At 39.3% G+C, this 15,889-nt stretch overlaps 3 protein-coding genes across 4 annotated transcripts in view; 1 reads left to right on the top strand and 2 right to left on the bottom strand.

Annotated features, from left to right (window-relative positions):
- The window catches only part of LOC143431325 (transcription elongation factor SPT6), a 43,184-nt gene extending 35,267 nt beyond the window's left edge, over positions 1-7,917 (bottom strand). Inside the window, exons 1-11 of the mRNA XM_076907959.1 lie at positions 7,832-7,917; positions 7,662-7,749; positions 7,209-7,399; positions 7,009-7,128; positions 6,793-6,944; positions 6,465-6,714; positions 3,359-6,393; positions 2,649-3,165; positions 2,327-2,564; positions 1,844-2,246; positions 1,464-1,775 (exon numbers count right to left, since the gene is read on the bottom strand). Of these exons, the coding sequence (XP_076764074.1) occupies positions 1,574-1,775; positions 1,844-2,246; positions 2,327-2,564; positions 2,649-3,165; positions 3,359-6,393; positions 6,465-6,714; positions 6,793-6,944; positions 7,009-7,128; positions 7,209-7,399; positions 7,662-7,749; positions 7,832-7,870 (5,235 nt within the window). The 5' untranslated portion in view covers positions 7,871-7,917 and the 3' untranslated portion in view covers positions 1,464-1,573. The remainder of the gene's footprint in view (positions 1-1,463; positions 1,776-1,843; positions 2,247-2,326; positions 2,565-2,648; positions 3,166-3,358; positions 6,394-6,464; positions 6,715-6,792; positions 6,945-7,008; positions 7,129-7,208; positions 7,400-7,661; positions 7,750-7,831) is intronic.
- A 282-nt stretch (positions 7,918-8,199) lies between these two features.
- Positions 8,200-10,825, top strand: L(3)77cdf (phosphatidylserine synthase 1 homolog l(3)77CDf). Of its 2 annotated transcripts, XM_076907696.1 has the most exons (5): positions 8,203-8,583; positions 8,660-9,484; positions 9,685-9,907; positions 10,034-10,109; positions 10,518-10,825. In XM_076907696.1, the coding sequence occupies exons 1-5, from the start codon at positions 8,330-8,332 to the stop codon at positions 10,571-10,573; spliced, it is 1,434 nt and encodes a 477-aa protein (XP_076763811.1). In that variant the 5' UTR covers positions 8,203-8,329; the 3' UTR covers positions 10,574-10,825. The 2 variants fall into 2 exon arrangements, with proteins under 2 accessions (XP_076763812.1, XP_076763811.1); XM_076907697.1 differs by lacking the exon at positions 10,034-10,109 and having other exon boundaries at positions 8,200-8,583.
- A 16-nt stretch (positions 10,826-10,841) lies between these two features.
- LOC143431176 (endothelin-converting enzyme 1) lies at positions 10,842-15,747 on the bottom strand. The gene is made up of 15 exons (XM_076907730.1): positions 15,526-15,747; positions 14,181-15,465; positions 14,007-14,108; positions 13,817-13,925; positions 13,542-13,737; positions 13,142-13,291; positions 12,975-13,067; positions 12,716-12,901; positions 12,514-12,645; positions 12,263-12,427; positions 12,017-12,123; positions 11,760-11,947; positions 11,451-11,614; positions 11,171-11,329; positions 10,842-11,061 (listed from the first exon to the last, which is right to left on the bottom strand). Exons 1-15 carry the CDS (start codon positions 15,724-15,726, stop codon positions 10,867-10,869), a joined length of 3,432 nt encoding a protein of 1,143 aa, XP_076763845.1. The 5' UTR covers positions 15,727-15,747; the 3' UTR covers positions 10,842-10,866.
- Between the last annotated feature and the right edge of the window lie 142 nt (positions 15,748-15,889).

Below are 15,889 nucleotides of genomic sequence, written 5' to 3'. Positions count from 1 at the left end.
CGAACAGAACGTGTCACGCGGGTCATTTACTTATGCGTTCGCAACATTGTCTTCATTGTTATCAACGTTCCTTTATTTCGGATGTCCTTAAAGCGAGGCTGGCCTTGTTGTCTATCGCTGGTTACGCTTGCTCTGTTGTCTAAATATTTGTGTCAACAAATAGGAATTGTTTTCTGTTAGGAATGAAACTCGTTGTCGGATAGGCGGGCTGTTAATTGTGAATTTGAAACTTACGTATAGTTCGTATACGTTCTCTATCAAGGCTCGAATTCTTCGTCGAATTTAACGAAATGTAATTCGCGAGGTTGTCTACGCTTTTGTATGTGGCGGCAGGTACATCGCAGAAACGCGTTTTTTGACTGAGATATAGTTACATTGTTCGGAAAAGGTTCATTCTCGATGAATCATATGTCTGCGTCTCCCGCAACGTGCGTACTAAATGTGTGGGATGCTGTGACCGTTGTGCGACCATAAGAACATAAAAATCCGCTCCGAATATGGTCGAGTCGTTATAACTGGTTCCGATGGATTTACAAGAAAAGACGCTATAAATTCTTCAAGATTTTAACTAAATATCGTCACTACTTTCACCTCTCATCTGTTCTTAAAGTGTAGAACTTTCTTTCCCTAACTTTTTAATAACTAATCCCTAATTTTTGTTATTAAAATTATCTAATGAATCACGTTAATTATATATTTCACGTACCTTTTCTTTCTTATAATCATAACAATTTTTTAAATAGAAGCTATATATTCGCAGAACATGGTTGGCTAGTTTTTTTATAAACTATATTAAACGTACTTTTTTTTATGATATTTGACTACAAAAATCGATAATATATGCAGTAAAATGTTACCAGAAATAATTAAGCATCTGTAGTATCTGTAAATGAAATCATTATAAATGGTTGAAAAAGACAGACTTTTTAATTAGTACATATTTAATGTCACTAATTCCCTTCATAGTAAAATATATGTCGAAATAGCATATGTTTATATTAATACATTAGTATCAAATCGATTCTCGTATAAATAAATCTTACCTTACTTCTTCGTTAAGGCAGTGTCTGCATACAAATGTCACAATTAGTGAATTAAAAATAAGATGGTAATTTAATAAATTGAGCAAACATACTGTGTATAGTTATTGCTTGTGTGTAATTTCATTGAGGTAGAATATTCTAAACATTAAAAAACTGAATATATTTCCAAGAATAAAAAGTAAAAAAATCCGTATATATATCTGTTAAACTAATAAATATAGAAAGTACATTAAACGAATTCTGATAATTTTGCTTCTTTACCTGTTTGTAGAATTTAAATACCTTTCGTGCAAACCGTGTGACTGTAAATGCGTAACAAAACTCTAGAAAAAGATTTCTAGGAGAGACGTATAATTTGTACTTGCAATAAATATATACCCGATGCCCCATAGGAAACTCTCTATGCCAATCGACAGAAACAAAGATTATACACGATCTTTCAACCTTTTTTCCTCACTTTTTTTGTCAGTAGAGCAAAGTAGTTCAAGGGTAACCAATTGTCCTAGCTACGTATAGAACGTATTATCGCCTCAGCTTTCATCGTACAGGGGAGTACCATCCCCGCTTAGAGACATACTACGAGGACTAGAATTCGAGAATGGTGTTCCTCTAGGAGATTTGTAAGACGGAGTATGAGCAGACGGAGTCCGATTGCGTGGAGTTGCTCTCTCATTTTGGGTCTCTTGATTCCGTGGCGGTTTTCTAGATTCATCGTATCTTGGGGTAGTGTTACTAGAATTAAAACGAAGACATCTGTTATTTAAACATCGAAGAACTACAAACAGGAACTTGCAACTTACAACTCTTTCGAAGTGGACTGCTTTGCTCGCGCCCAAGCTTCCGCTGCTTTGGTCCAGTTCGTTGTGTCGGAAGTATTAGAGACCGATTTATGTGATCTGGCAGTTCTGTGTGAATTTGGATTCATCGCAGGAGGGATTGGTTGCAAAAATGGTCCTTGAGAATGATTGGGTGTTTGCGGTTGATGAGGAGAATGGTGTGGAGTGTGATACGGAGTCATGAATGGAGTTTGACCAGAAGGTGTATATGGTGTACTTCCATAGATTCCATAATTATTGACACTGGCTGCTCCTGGAGTATACGGTGGATAGTGATGCGGAGTTTGGTTTGCTACCTTTGAAAGCGAATGCAGCATATGATGTGGCATACTCTGTGCTACTCTTTGTATCGCGTCTGAATTCATTCCTGAAACAAACAAAAACATTCATTCTTATTTATCAATAATTATTATAATGTGCTTTGACATTCGAATTAATGAAATTAACCATTGACTCCTGGAGTAACATTATACGGTGTTCTGGAAGTCATAGCCCCGTGTGGAGTACCAGGTGTAGACTGACCCGGTATAGGATCTCTAAAATGTTCCTTGAACCATCGGAACAGATCATTCACTCTGCTGAACATTTGACCCCTGAACCGGAACCCTTCAGGTGTGATGGAAACATATTCATGGCGGCAACGAATTCGTGGTAAATACGAGAGCAAAAATTTTCCAGGATAATTCTAAAAATATGAATTAGACTTGATCTCTAGATTGAATCTCCAAGGATCTTTCGCAAACATGGAACACCTTCGATTCATATTTACCTTAGCAGCAGACACGATATAAGGTATCCCACTAGGATTTTGTTTCTTTTGTTCCTTCAAAATTTCCTCTGCTTTATCTTTGATACCTTCCACGTTTATCTTGTAATATTTAAAGTCTAACAATTCTGAAACATACGCAGACATTGGATTAATGTGTCTGGCGATTATTTCATCTAAATCCTCGAATTCCTCGTTGCCAATCCACAAACTACGACCCAGGGAGAACGTATTTTCTTTGCCTTCCTCTCTTATATCGATGTGCTGATAAATATTATCCGTAACTTTCCACGTGACTGTTAAATGGTCGGATCCTTTACTGCTCGGCCGTATTATTGCCTCTCCTTGTTTCACGGTCTGCATCAATTTCTCAGCCTCGGCAAAACTTACGTTATGGAAGCTAGGGTGAATTATAACACGTTTCACATAAGTTTGCCGCTGCTGCATTTTCTTAGTCTCCTCTTCTGTTTTCATATCTTTTTCCTCGGCCTCCGTGTCATAATAAACGTCCCGCTGTGGCCTAGAAATAAAACGTGCAAGATGTTATTGCAAACACAACTCTGCTAGGCATAAGAAAAGTAAGAAAAATGCATTCAGCTACAAGACTTGTTCTTATGAATGCTACACTTCCGAAAGCGAACGTTTTATACTCCTCGTGAACTTCATGCATTTCTCATTCGATCTCGCAATACTTTAACTTGCGATTCGCTTACCGCCATTCATGATTTTTGTCGAGAAGATCGCTCGTTTTGCTTGTACATTCCACGCTGAATCGTTCCACCTCGATCTTTATTATACGACAATGAATCACTTGGCCAGCGCGTACTCTCTCTTCTGGATTAGCAACGTGTTTGTCAGACAGATTTTTAACGTGTACATAGCCGGACACTCCATTGTCCAGTCTTAAACGAACTCCTGTTGCTTTCCCTGGACAGGCGCCAGCGTCGAAGTGGTTCCACACCTCGGACAGTTCTGGGAAATCATTTTTCAAGCAAAACGGACACTGCCACAATCCAGTCTCATCGTTTCGAACAGGGTTCGCCTGATCCAATTGATCTCCTTGCGGTTTCCTATGACTTATTCCAATGACTGTCGCCAATACTAGTTTACCAACGTAGAATGTCTCCGGGGTCTCCTTTGTCAGAATATCGAACAGCTTCTCCGAGTTTGGAGACTGATAAGGTATACGAAGATCTTTGTATCGACAGTTTAGTTCAGCTCTTATATCGTAAAGAGTAATGCACTTGTTTCCAAAACCCTGCCTCTCTAGCTCCTCCGCGAACGCGTCTAAATCTAAATCTTTCAGTCTTTCCGGTGATTCAAGGATCTCCTCCAGAGCGCCAGCTGGATTCGCATCTTCGTCGTCGTATTCTAAAGCGTCGACAGCCATCTTTCTGGCCCATTCGTACGTCTCTGGATGTACGCGTGAACCATCCAGCACTTCCACGTACGCCTCTGTACTGTCCCCTAAACTATTTGTGTCTATCTTTATAAAACCAGCGCAGTTAACGAACACCTTAGGTCCCATATGACAGGCTGTTATAAGCTGCGTTCTATTCTCTAGTCTCTGGTTAGTCTGCTTCAGAATTTTGATCAACGCCTGCCCCTTCCTAGGACCCAGACCGCAGACGAATTGTACTAAGTTCGCCGTGTAAGGCTGCTCCACCGCTCTATTTAAATCTACCCCCACTTCGTTTATACGATTTATAAATTCTAAGTTTAAATTCTCTATAAGATCCTCCTTGGAGAGTTGATCCTGCAGCGGATGATACTTAAGGCACAGAAATTCCTCGTCTATGGTGCACAACTGAGAGAACTCCAGCAAGGGGTCTTGTATCCTTCTCGCTAACGATATAGCTTGTCGCAATAAATCTGGATAGTCTCGAAATTCTGCTACACCTCTGTTGCTGTTCGCGTAGACTTTAGCAAGTTCGTTGTCGCATATCTCCACTTGGATCGTAGGGAATTGTTCCTCCTTCGCAAGGGTCGATATACATTCCTTTATGTCCGCAGCTATCATCAACGCTTCTCTGGATTCACCGCTGATCACGATTACGTGCGGCTTTTTTGTCGCGATAAAATTGTTGATCGCCAACAGATCAGCTTCTTTCATCATCTTCTCGTTCTCTCTGAAACTGTTCTTACGTTTCAATAAATGCGGCAATCTGAGGTAATCGGTGCACTCGCCGTCAGGAGAAATTATACAAGTAAAAGCGGCTTGGGATGGATCGGGTACGTAGGCTAAACCCATCACGCGGATTCCTTTACTGGTATTCCAGTCCTCGTCGTTCTCCTTAGGAAACTCGCACGTGTACGGTGCGATTTTAATCCAGTTATACATTTTACGGCAACAAGCCTTCATTACGCACTCCTTTGCCTCCATCAAAAGATTAGACCGTAATTCTTTCTTCAGTTGCGGTATGATAATACGGCCTAAAGCTATTTCAACGCTACCAGTCCTCAATCCATTCCAATCCTGCACACTTTTGCTAAATTCATCTCTATAGTATAATTGCTTCGCTTCATCGATGTAATTGTTAGTAGTATTCCCTTCGATCGTGTCGCTGAAGGAAAGCGTAATTAATTTGTCTTCTTCCGCTATAATTAATTTCAAAAATTGATCCCCTACAAGATCTCGTACAGGCTTATCTTTGATATACTTCAATCCGTAAATAACGTGACCTTCGTCTATCTCTTTCATTCCCTTTTTAGTCGGTGTCACGCTTATCTTGGCCCTCTCCATGTACATTTCTCTAACACATTTACGTACTAAAGGTTCGTGCGCTAATTGTATCGCGACCATCAATTGCGCGGCTTTAAGCACTTCGTCGCTTGTATTAAAAACAGCTGAGCAAAAGTCATTTGCCACCACTGAAGGTTCTGTAGGGTCTTGATCCACTTCGTGACGTTGATAGTTATCTCGAAGATTTTCAGCAAAATGTTCTGGAGAGAGGCCAAATTTTTTAGCCAGTCCGTCCAAACCAGCCCTCTTGCAAATGTAATAAGGGCCTTTTCTGACTGGCTGCTTTAATGTTTCGTCTACTTCCTCTTCCTCGTCCTCCGCGTCACCAATATCTTCCGGCGGGTCCCTTCCATTTTCTTCAGCTTCCGCAATTTGCTGTTTCCTCTTCTCCAAGTTAGCTTTCTTTCGCATTTCTTTCTCTTTTTTACGCAAATTTTCCTGCATGGCTGTTACATCCTGGCTATAATGCAACATGAAATGCCGATAAATGTCGTTCAGTTCTTCGAAAGTCTGGGCATTTCTAAGTCGTTCGATGTCGTCGTCTTTAATGACTCGTACGTTATCTGGTAACGGTGCGTCAGGATTTTTCATTATTTCGTCCAATTGAAAGTTTCTCATTCTTTCGAACAATTTTAATAAATTCTCCTTTCTTTGTTTAAGGTGGGACCACTTCGCGTCGAATTTATAAATTTTCCATAAATCGTTGATGTTCAATTCCGGTAACACGTATTCCTTTCTATAAAACGATATGAACGGCACCTCGAAGTTTTGGTTGCGCATAAAATCTAAAGCTTTCTTTATTTTCCCGACCGTTTGCGGGCCCTTTTTAGCTCTTTCTTTGGCTTCTTCGTTCAAGTGGGCATCCTGTATCGAAATTGTCGGCTGACAGAATGCCTGTTTGTATATCCACTCTGCCTCCAAGTCTAATTCGTCAGAGCCTTCTGCCGTTGGTGTAATGGGAACAGTACGAAGTTGCATGCGTTCAGGAATGTCTGTAGTACGAATCTGCGACAAGTTACAATACGATAATTTAAATGCTCCTAGAAAATCAGATAAGCCCGTTTTCTAACACCTACCTCGTTGTCGATATCAGTAAAATGGCCGCGTATAAGTTCACTAGGTTCGTATATTTCAAAAATGCTTTTCTTTGTACTCCTTTTCTTGAAATGCTTTTTAGATCTTCGTGGACGATCTTCTACCTCGTCGTGAAGATACTCGTCTTCTTCGTCCTCTTCTTCTTCTTCTTCGAACTCGTCTTCTCCGTACTTCCCAAACTCGTCATAGTCAAAGTCGATACCAAAAATATCTTGAGCTTCTTGCAAGGCACTGTAACGGTGACGTATAAGTTACGTTATGTTGCGCCGTGTAATAAGTAAACTTAACGCTTTATTTTTATATTCTTACGCGTCAGAAAATATATGTTTCTTCTTCTTTCTCTTTCCAGTTATAGGTAATCCGTCTCCATCCACAATGAAATCGTCTTCGTCTTCGCTTTCGTCTTCGTCAAATGCTTCAGTTTCACCTCTATGACTGATTTCACTTCTCTCTTCGTCTTCCTATAAAAAGATAGACCTAGCAAATGTCCTATCGAATCGCATAAAGTTTAACTTAAACACCTACTTCCCCAGAGCCTTGGAACAGCTCGTTAGCAATAGCATCTCTCTCATCGTCTGCTTCCTTTTCCTCTTCTCCTTCCGATTCTTCATCTTGCATTCTACGTAAACGCTTAAAACGCCGTTTCTAAGGAACATTAAGTTAAAAGATGTTTAGAAAACGGATGAATAAATCTCGGATACTTTATTCTACAAAGCTCTATATACCCTTTCAACTTTTACTCCTAAATTCTCTTCCAATAAATCATAATCTTCATCCTCTAACCGATCATCGAAATCTTCATCGTCGCTTTTTTTGCGTTTTCTGGAATCATCAGATCCATCACTGTCTTCGCCATCGTTATCGTCATTGTCAATCGGGTTATCATCGATAAACCCAGGAACTTCTCCTTCATCCTCTAAGTAGCGAAAATATAAAATATGCGCTAGATAACGTCCTCGAATAACACTGATCTGCTCGTAGTTACATTACAAAGGTGGGTCAAGGTTTTACTAATCGATTGTAAAGGTATGTTTAGAGCGTATTGATTTACAACATTGCACGAATCTCCAGCGAGGCAATCTAAAGCAATACCCTCTAAAACCATCGACAAACTACAAGTCTAAAAATAGGGAGCATCGAAAGAGCAATAACTAAACGCTTCCATTCTACTCTCGTACCATCGTCTTCGTCCTCGTCGTCGCTCTCTTCCATAGCTTTCAATCGTTTAAGCTTCTTCCTCTCGTTAACATCAAGTTCTTCCTCCTCCTGAAACGTGAGACGTTAGGTTATGCGAAGTTCCGCTTGCATCCTACTATTTCCACCCTCGAAACGGGTTCACCGTACTTACCTCGCTTTCCTCCGCTTCCGCGTCCAAGTAATCCGCCATGGCTCCTCAGTGGTACGCGAAATTCTCGTGGAAATGTGTGTAAATGTTTCTAACAAAGTGGGTAAAAAAAAAACATACGGAAACACAACCTAATTCCTAGCGAGCAGGAGGCAGTCGTGACACCTGCGTACAGCTGTTCCCCTTCACACGTGTAAAGGCACGCTCGCAAAGGAGAACACTCTCGTCTCGAATCAGCTGATACGTGGACGAGGCGATTGGCCGAATTCTCTCCGCTCCCCTTTCTTTTTTTCTCCGTCGAACTGTACTCGCGCAAGCGGAAGTAAACTGATTATCGTAGTATGCTTTCCTAACCTGGCTGCTCCCTCGTCGGTGGTTCGTGCGCGGCCGAGTGATTGGTAAAATAGCGTGCGTAGAGGCGAAAGGGAGAGAGAACGTGAGGGGTAAAACGCGTGAGATGATTAGGACACGGATTTAGAGCGGATAATTCGTTTCGCCGGGATGACAAGCAACGAGGAGCCCATGGATGACAGCCTCTCCGAGAGACTTGTCAAGTGTGACGAAAATAAGGTCGCGAATTGCCGTGGTAGCGCGGACAACATTGAAGGGCACAAATTGCGACACGGGACGGACAGTTTCCCGAATATCAATGAGAGGCAGGTCGACGATATCTCGATCGAGCTGTTTTACAAGCCACACAGCATTTCGTTACTTTTAATTTCGATCGGTGCTGTAATATATTTCGCATTCACTAGGTAATTATCGAGAGCAGTATCCTCTAGTCGTTCTATGGAATGTATCTGATTGTAAACGGCAGTTAATTTCACACAGGAACACCACCGATGTCGAGGAGAACATTTGGACCGGAATACTTTGCATTATATTCTTCTTCCTCATTATATCCGTACTCACGTTCCCCAACGGGCCGTTCACTAGGCCGCATCCGGTTGTATGGAGGCTGGTGTTCGGCTGTAGCGTACTGTACCTAATGGGTCTGTTGTTTTTACTGTTCCAAGATTACCAAACGGTCAGAAAGATTTTTGTCTGGATAGATCCGGGCCTGGCGTCGTTTCATATCGACATGGACAAAGAATACGGCGTGAATTGTTCTGAGATAACGTTAGAGAAAATATGGAACCATTTGGACATATTCGCGGTGGCCCATTTCTTGGGCTGGACTTTTAAAGCAATTTTAATTCGTCACCTCGGTATTCTTTGGGCGATTAGCATTATGTGGGAGGTGACAGAGATAGCATTCGCTCATTTGCTACCTAATTTTGTGGAATGCTGGTGGGATGCTTTTATACTTGATGTACTTGTCTGTAACGGTTTGGGTATTTGGGTCGGATTGAAAATTTGCTCCCTACTGGAAATGAGGGAGTACAAATGGGTAAGCATCCTGGACATCGAGAGCACCACTGGAAAATTAAAGAGAGCAATGCTACAATTTACTCCCGGTAGTTGGACTGCTGTTAGATGGTTGGATCCAACTTGTACGTATATGAGATTTGTTGCTCTCTGCCAGTTGGTTATATTCTGGCAGGTTTCAGAGTTGAATACGTTTTTCTTGAAACACGTGTATGAATTTCCACCCTCTCATCCATTTGTTGTGGCCAGATTGGTACTAGTCGGAGTGATTGTTGCACCCTCTGTTAGGTAGGGAAAAGTTATAACTAGACTACTGATATTTGATATTCCGTTTGAAAAGTAAAATACACATTGCCGTGTAGAGCCCATTCTGTTCTGTTAGAAAAATATAAATTTTCACGAATATCCGCAGTCTAGTTATAACAAGATGAACTAAATCTGGGTTAAATATATAAACTGTTTAAATAACGATTTTAACATTATTGTAGACAATACTACATGTATGTAACAGATCCGACATGTAGTAGAGTAGGCACTCAGTGCTGGGTCTATGGTGCGATCATGGTTACGGAAGCATTGCTGTGTATAAAACATGGTGCTGCATTATTTGAACATACTCAAGCATTAAACATTCTCCTATGGCTACTATGCCAATCTCTAGTCTCAGTTCTTTGCGTCTATGGCTGTGTTCTGTGGCATCGGTACTTTGAGGTATGCGTTTTGTGCTTTGAAATTACATTTTTTTTTTTAAATTGTATACTTTGTAACTAACTGTACTATTATTCGTGTCTGTTTTTTTTTCTTTCAATGTCTTTTGCATGGCATTCGTCTTTTTAGACGGAAAAGAAAGCTACTTCAAAGCAATCTGTCGCTCAACTAGACAACAGCCATCTGGATGTAACCCATAGCAGTGGTATGTGTTTTAATGTCTGTTACATCCCATTGAAGTATGAATAAGTGTTTCAGCCAACATCGTACAGAGCTACTAACTTAAGGATAATTAGCTACTAAATATAAGTGCCTACGTATAATGTTTTGCAACTAGTTACTTACTTTTGGCTCTTAATACTGAGAAATATAAATTTTCGTACACGTTTATACTGTTTTACAAATAATCTATGTATGTAGATAATAGGAAATGCAAAACTAATCTGCGATTATCTATATAAATATGAATGCATGAAAATAATTTCGAATTATTATATACATATATTTCTATCTCCTGAAAATAAATACAAACACTTTGTCACGGCTCAGTTTGTCATTGGCAGGTCGATAGCCGGATTAACACGTACTTGTAACAATCACGTCTATGTTCCAGGGAACGTGGTTCACTCTACAAACTCTGTGGACTTGTTGGAAAAGAAGCGATTGTAAGCAAGTTCACGACAAGAAACGATCAACTTAACTATTTATATTATCAACTTTTCTAGTCGCAATATAAAATCAAACGAAGGTGAACATTCGAATTTAATAGGCCGATGAATGTATGAGCTCGACTGACTTTTGCATACCATGTCCGTTTGCGTATGAATGTTGCGAAAAACATGTTCCTGAGAATAAATGAAAAACGTCGTTACCACTTAATCGAGCTTCCTTGCAAAAAAAAAAAGAAGAAAAAAAACAAATTCGTCGCAGTTATCATTTACGCACCATAAATACGCTATTGCTTAATTAGTCTCGAGATACGGGAATGCGCTAAGAGAGTAACTTGGCATTATTCGTGAACCCTGCGGGCAACTCCAAGCTTCGCCGAGAAGTTTATTGCTCCACGCTGAAACTAGAATCCGAATCCGGCTTGGTAAATATTCGTTCTCGTACAACGATACGTACGATGACGTAAGTGGTGACTTCGTGCAGTGCATCTATAAGAATCGTGAGGAGAAAGTTCCACTTATGGTAACCGGTCGTAGTGATTATAGTTTTTAATTTAAAATATGCCAATGCCATAAATTTTATTGTAACAAGATGTACCTGAGCGTAGGCGAGATAGAATAATCGATCGAAATGAAATTCAAGCCATGGAAGATCAATTGAAGATTCCTTGGATGATCTCAATCGATACAAAGTATCGTAGGCTAATCTGAGCCCCATTGCCTCGGATAGACGTTCATTTAAGGTCAACTGCGAAATCTGAAAAATATTTAGAGAAAAAAAAAAAAAATAATAAGAAGAGAATGCGACCACTTCCTCTCTCGCATACATACACACGCATCGTAATAATTTTATAAATATAAACAACTAATAAATTCACCTCGTAAGACACGGTCTGCCCCGTAAACGGTAACGTTATGTTCATAGGATCTGGATATGTATTTTTCTGATTTTCAATATACTCCTTGAAATTCATGTCTCTAGTATCATTTTCGTTGAACAGAGTATTCTTGGTATCGCGAGTTCCGTTCCAATAATATATGCCTAATAAGAGAATATTAAGAGAATATGTATTGTACGTTTAGGCGGGACAAGATTTTTCTTTGATTCTTTTTTCAAGTCTGTCATTACAAATTTGTGACGCATTCATTTATATTTTATATCATGAAATGATGTATCGTTAATATACCATTTGCATCGAAATGATGAGCAATCTCGTGTGCTATCACGTTACCGGCTGTTGCCAGAGTTATGTAATCAAACTGGTCTTCGTCATATTTAAAGGACCAGTCGATTGCACCAAATGGTATCACAATGAGATTTAATCCATAAATCGCGAGCCCTTTCGACTGGTACGGTGTTGCGTAATGCGTCCATCTGTATATTGATCTTTGTAATGTAGTGTAAAAGCGTTTTATATGTTTAGTTTAAAGCCCAACTACTCACATCTGTTCAGGATTGCCTGGATTTGTGGAAAGCTCTGCGTACATTAGCTCTCTATACCTTCTCATCAAACTCATAGAATTCTCGAAGTAATTGCTCGACAGATTTACCTGAAATTAAAAAGTCGTTAAGGTATCATTTAATACAACTAAATTTTAAGCTGATAGCAATAGACTTTCGTTTACTCATTATAGAATACTATTACGCGCACAGTTACTATCGTCTAAAAAATCCAACGATTTTCCATACCTGGTTTGCTTCTCTTTGAGATAAATAATTCGAGACATAGGGCGTAGCAATCTGAAGACTATTTATCTTTGCGATCAATGCATTGTATCCATCTTGTGTAATCCATTCTGCCTTTTTGACACTTAATTTTAAGGTCTCCGTAAGATTCAGGAACAAGCTATGTATCTATTAAATTATACAAAATAGTGATTAGTTGTCTAGATAGTATACGATCGTTTCGAGTAATCACGACATGCGAGACGAACTCTTACAGTTCTATTCATATACGCAAGTTGGTCCTTCGAGAACGAAGAGATATACAAGTTTGATGCTTCCTGAATTAAAACGTTAGCGGCCACGCGAAGGCAGTGCTTTTTAGCATCTTCATGTTTTGATAAGACGAACTAAAAGAAAAATAAAAAAATGTAGTTAAAATAATAGCCTAAACATCAGTCAGCATAAATATAAGCATACCTCGTGATAAAGTTTGTTTGCATACAATCCTAACAGCGCGTTATGTAGATTCCTTGGGAACCTGTCTGCAAAGTCGTACAAGCTTTCCATACCTTTAGTTAGGGCATCGCTAAAATAAACCTGCACCGTTATATTCGGTTGTATCCATTCCCTTGTTAACGACTTAATTAGTTGTGTCCAATTTATCTGTGAATAAGTTACAAAACATATCTATGCGACTCTATTTCAACGATAATTCTGATAAATATCTTTCTCTTACAACTTTAAACTTTTCTTGCAGTTCCTCGATAGTGAAAAGTGTGTAGTTCTTCATAAGATACGCCTCACGAATTTTGTCCTTGGACGGAAAAAACTGAAACGGAAGGGGACGTACATGATCGAAAAAATGCTTTCATTCGCTACGCTGTAAGAATTAGATGAATTTACCGCTAAAAAGTATTCAATCAGCTCTACATCGATATTAAAGTTTATGATTTTTATACACTGAGTATAATTAAAAGATATGCTAGTCTGATTGCATATGCCTAATGCACTGAAGGTTTCTGTTCTGGATTCCGCAAGTTTCACTGGATCACTCTGCGAACAAAATGAGAATGACGTTTAAAAATTTCATAAAGCACGCTTGTTTATACTGTGATCGCTAAAAGATTGACTAGCAGGACAATGCATCGAACAGTGAGGGTAAAATTGAAGTTCATTATATCGAGGCTGATCCATTTTTTACAATTGAATTAGAAGCTTTTTTATAGGAGCAACAGGCAATCAGAGCTACAAATCGTTAGCCAATTTTTCCAGCTCTACGTAGCACGTATACATGTATGCATACTTTGCACTTTATATACTCCTCGTGCAGTTCCTTTAAATCAACCATCTCTTTTTCCTTTTCGGATTGATCGATGTGACAGGGATCACTCATCTCATCCGTATCAAAAGGATTGTTAAACGTTGTCGGACCTATCTTGAGGGTGAATTGCTTCGGAGAATGCTCGTCAAGATCTGGAGTGACGTCGAACAATAAAGGGCTAAAATAACGAAAACGAACGAGGAATGTATTATACGAATGTGACATGCGATATTTTTCTACGCTCGTCGTTTCCTTACTTGTTGTACAGTAATAGTTTAGCGACTAAGTCGGTAAAATTTACAGGATTTTGATCCCAATCGTCGTCGAAGCTGAAGAAACGTCCTATCTTACTTATCGCCTCTTTCGCTTTAACGAAAATGTTACGTTATACGATTATACACAAAACAATTATCATATTATTTAATTAGACGTAACATTTCTACGTACCCAACTGGATCCTCTCTGTTTGACTGGTGCTCTCGTATTGTATGCAACTGTCATAATATTTAGCGAAAGAGGACGATCTGTCGTTCTCCTTTTGCATTTGATCTGATTAAAGTATAAGATAATTATTGAAGTATAAAATAATTATTTATAAAAAAAATAAAATCGAAAGCTCACGTAAAATGCGTTGATAAGCCACATCCTCTAAAGTAAGCTCTGTAACTTGAGGATTGGCCTCGAAACCACCGCAAGCGTACTCGTAAAAGTCTTCACACGGATCAGTCGTGTGGTTCATGTAAAATAGCATTTTGCTGGCTAGATTTTTACATTCGCCTGTGGTGCACACTTCATTATTGATTCTTGTTGTTGATTCAGGAACCGTAGTTGTAGTGGGTATAATAGGCTCGCTCGTTACACTATCATTTGTGGTACTTAAAATCGGATACTGAGTTGAAGCTTCCGTGGTATTCGTATCTACGGAATCATTCCGTTTGCTTTCTTCTGTAGTACTCCTGTTTGTGAGTACTTCATTCTCATATTTTTCAGTAGTCGAGGATAATATATTCGCTTCCGTAGAGGTCTCTTCATTGATTACTTCAGAACTAATTAGTTGTCCAACGGTTGTTTGCTGAAGCTTGTTGGTTGAAGCTTCTGTAGTGCTTTCGTTCATGGCATCTTCACTTCCATACCCTTTTGGAATCGAGGATAATATACTCGCTTCCGTAGGGGTATCTTCATCGATTACTTCAGAACTAGTTAATTGTCTGTCGGTTGTTCGTCGACCACTTTCAGATTCATTCGTAAAAACTTTTACATCAATTCGATTTAATTTCGTAGACGTTGAAGCTTCTGTAGTGCTTTCGTTCATGGCATCTTCACTTCCATACCCTTTTGTAATCGAGGATAATATACTCGCTTCCGTAGGGGTATCTTCATCGATTACTTCAGAACTAGCTAATTGTCTGTCGGTTGTTCGTCGACCACTTTCAGATTCATTCGTAAAAACTTTTACATCAATTCGATTTAATTTCGTAGACGTTGAAGCTTCTGTAGTGCTTTCGTTCATGGCATCTTCACTTCCATACCCTTTTGGAATCGAGGATAATATACTCGCTTCCGTAGGGGTATCTTCATCGATTACTTCAGAACTAGCTAATTGTCTATCGGTTGTTTGTCGATCACTATCGTATTCATTAGAAGAAACTGTTACATTAATTCGATTTGATTCCGTAGACGTTGAAGCTTCTGTATTACTTCTACTTGCGGAAGTGTTACTTATGTCTTCTTCTGTAAGCGGGTGCAATGTATTTCCTGCATAAACGTGTTCCTTGTTTATTTTAACCATTGGGGATGTACTTTCCAATTCCGCTATGCCCTCTTCAGTCACGGGAGTATAATTTTCTTTAGTTGATTCTGTTGCACTATCATATCCCATGTAACGTTCATGAGACTTAGGAGGACGCTGCAACATTAAATTTATTTGTCAGACCATTTATCAATGTTCACGTTGAAGAAAGTTTACCTCTGTCTCCTTTGTACTTTCGCTTTGTTGATCAGGATCATGGGAACGGTACAGATTAAGCGGTAATCCGACGCATATGAGGATAACGCAAAGGAAGAAAAATATTAGCAACGTTATGACGCAACTTTTGTAAGACTGATCCTGTTGAGCTGCTTTGCCCTCGTCCACGTTAGTAATTTGATACGTATATCGCGAAGGCATCTTCTAAAATATAATCTTAAACTCTTTTTAAATAAATACAACCGTGCTTTCATTAATGCACAGGAGCGCAGCTTTTTTTCAACTAAACTGAAACATGAAACGTTAACGGAAGGTAGAAGGGTGGTAATTGTGGTTTAGTATAAAACCACATCCTTTTAAATGT

This window comes from Xylocopa sonorina, chromosome 17 (genome assembly GCF_050948175.1).
Source record: "Xylocopa sonorina isolate GNS202 chromosome 17, iyXylSono1_principal, whole genome shotgun sequence".
Lineage (NCBI taxonomy): Eukaryota > Metazoa > Arthropoda > Insecta > Hymenoptera > Apidae > Xylocopa > Xylocopa sonorina.
The sequence above is the reverse complement of the archived record's forward strand: the minus strand, read 5'-3'. Positions and strand labels throughout refer to the sequence as shown.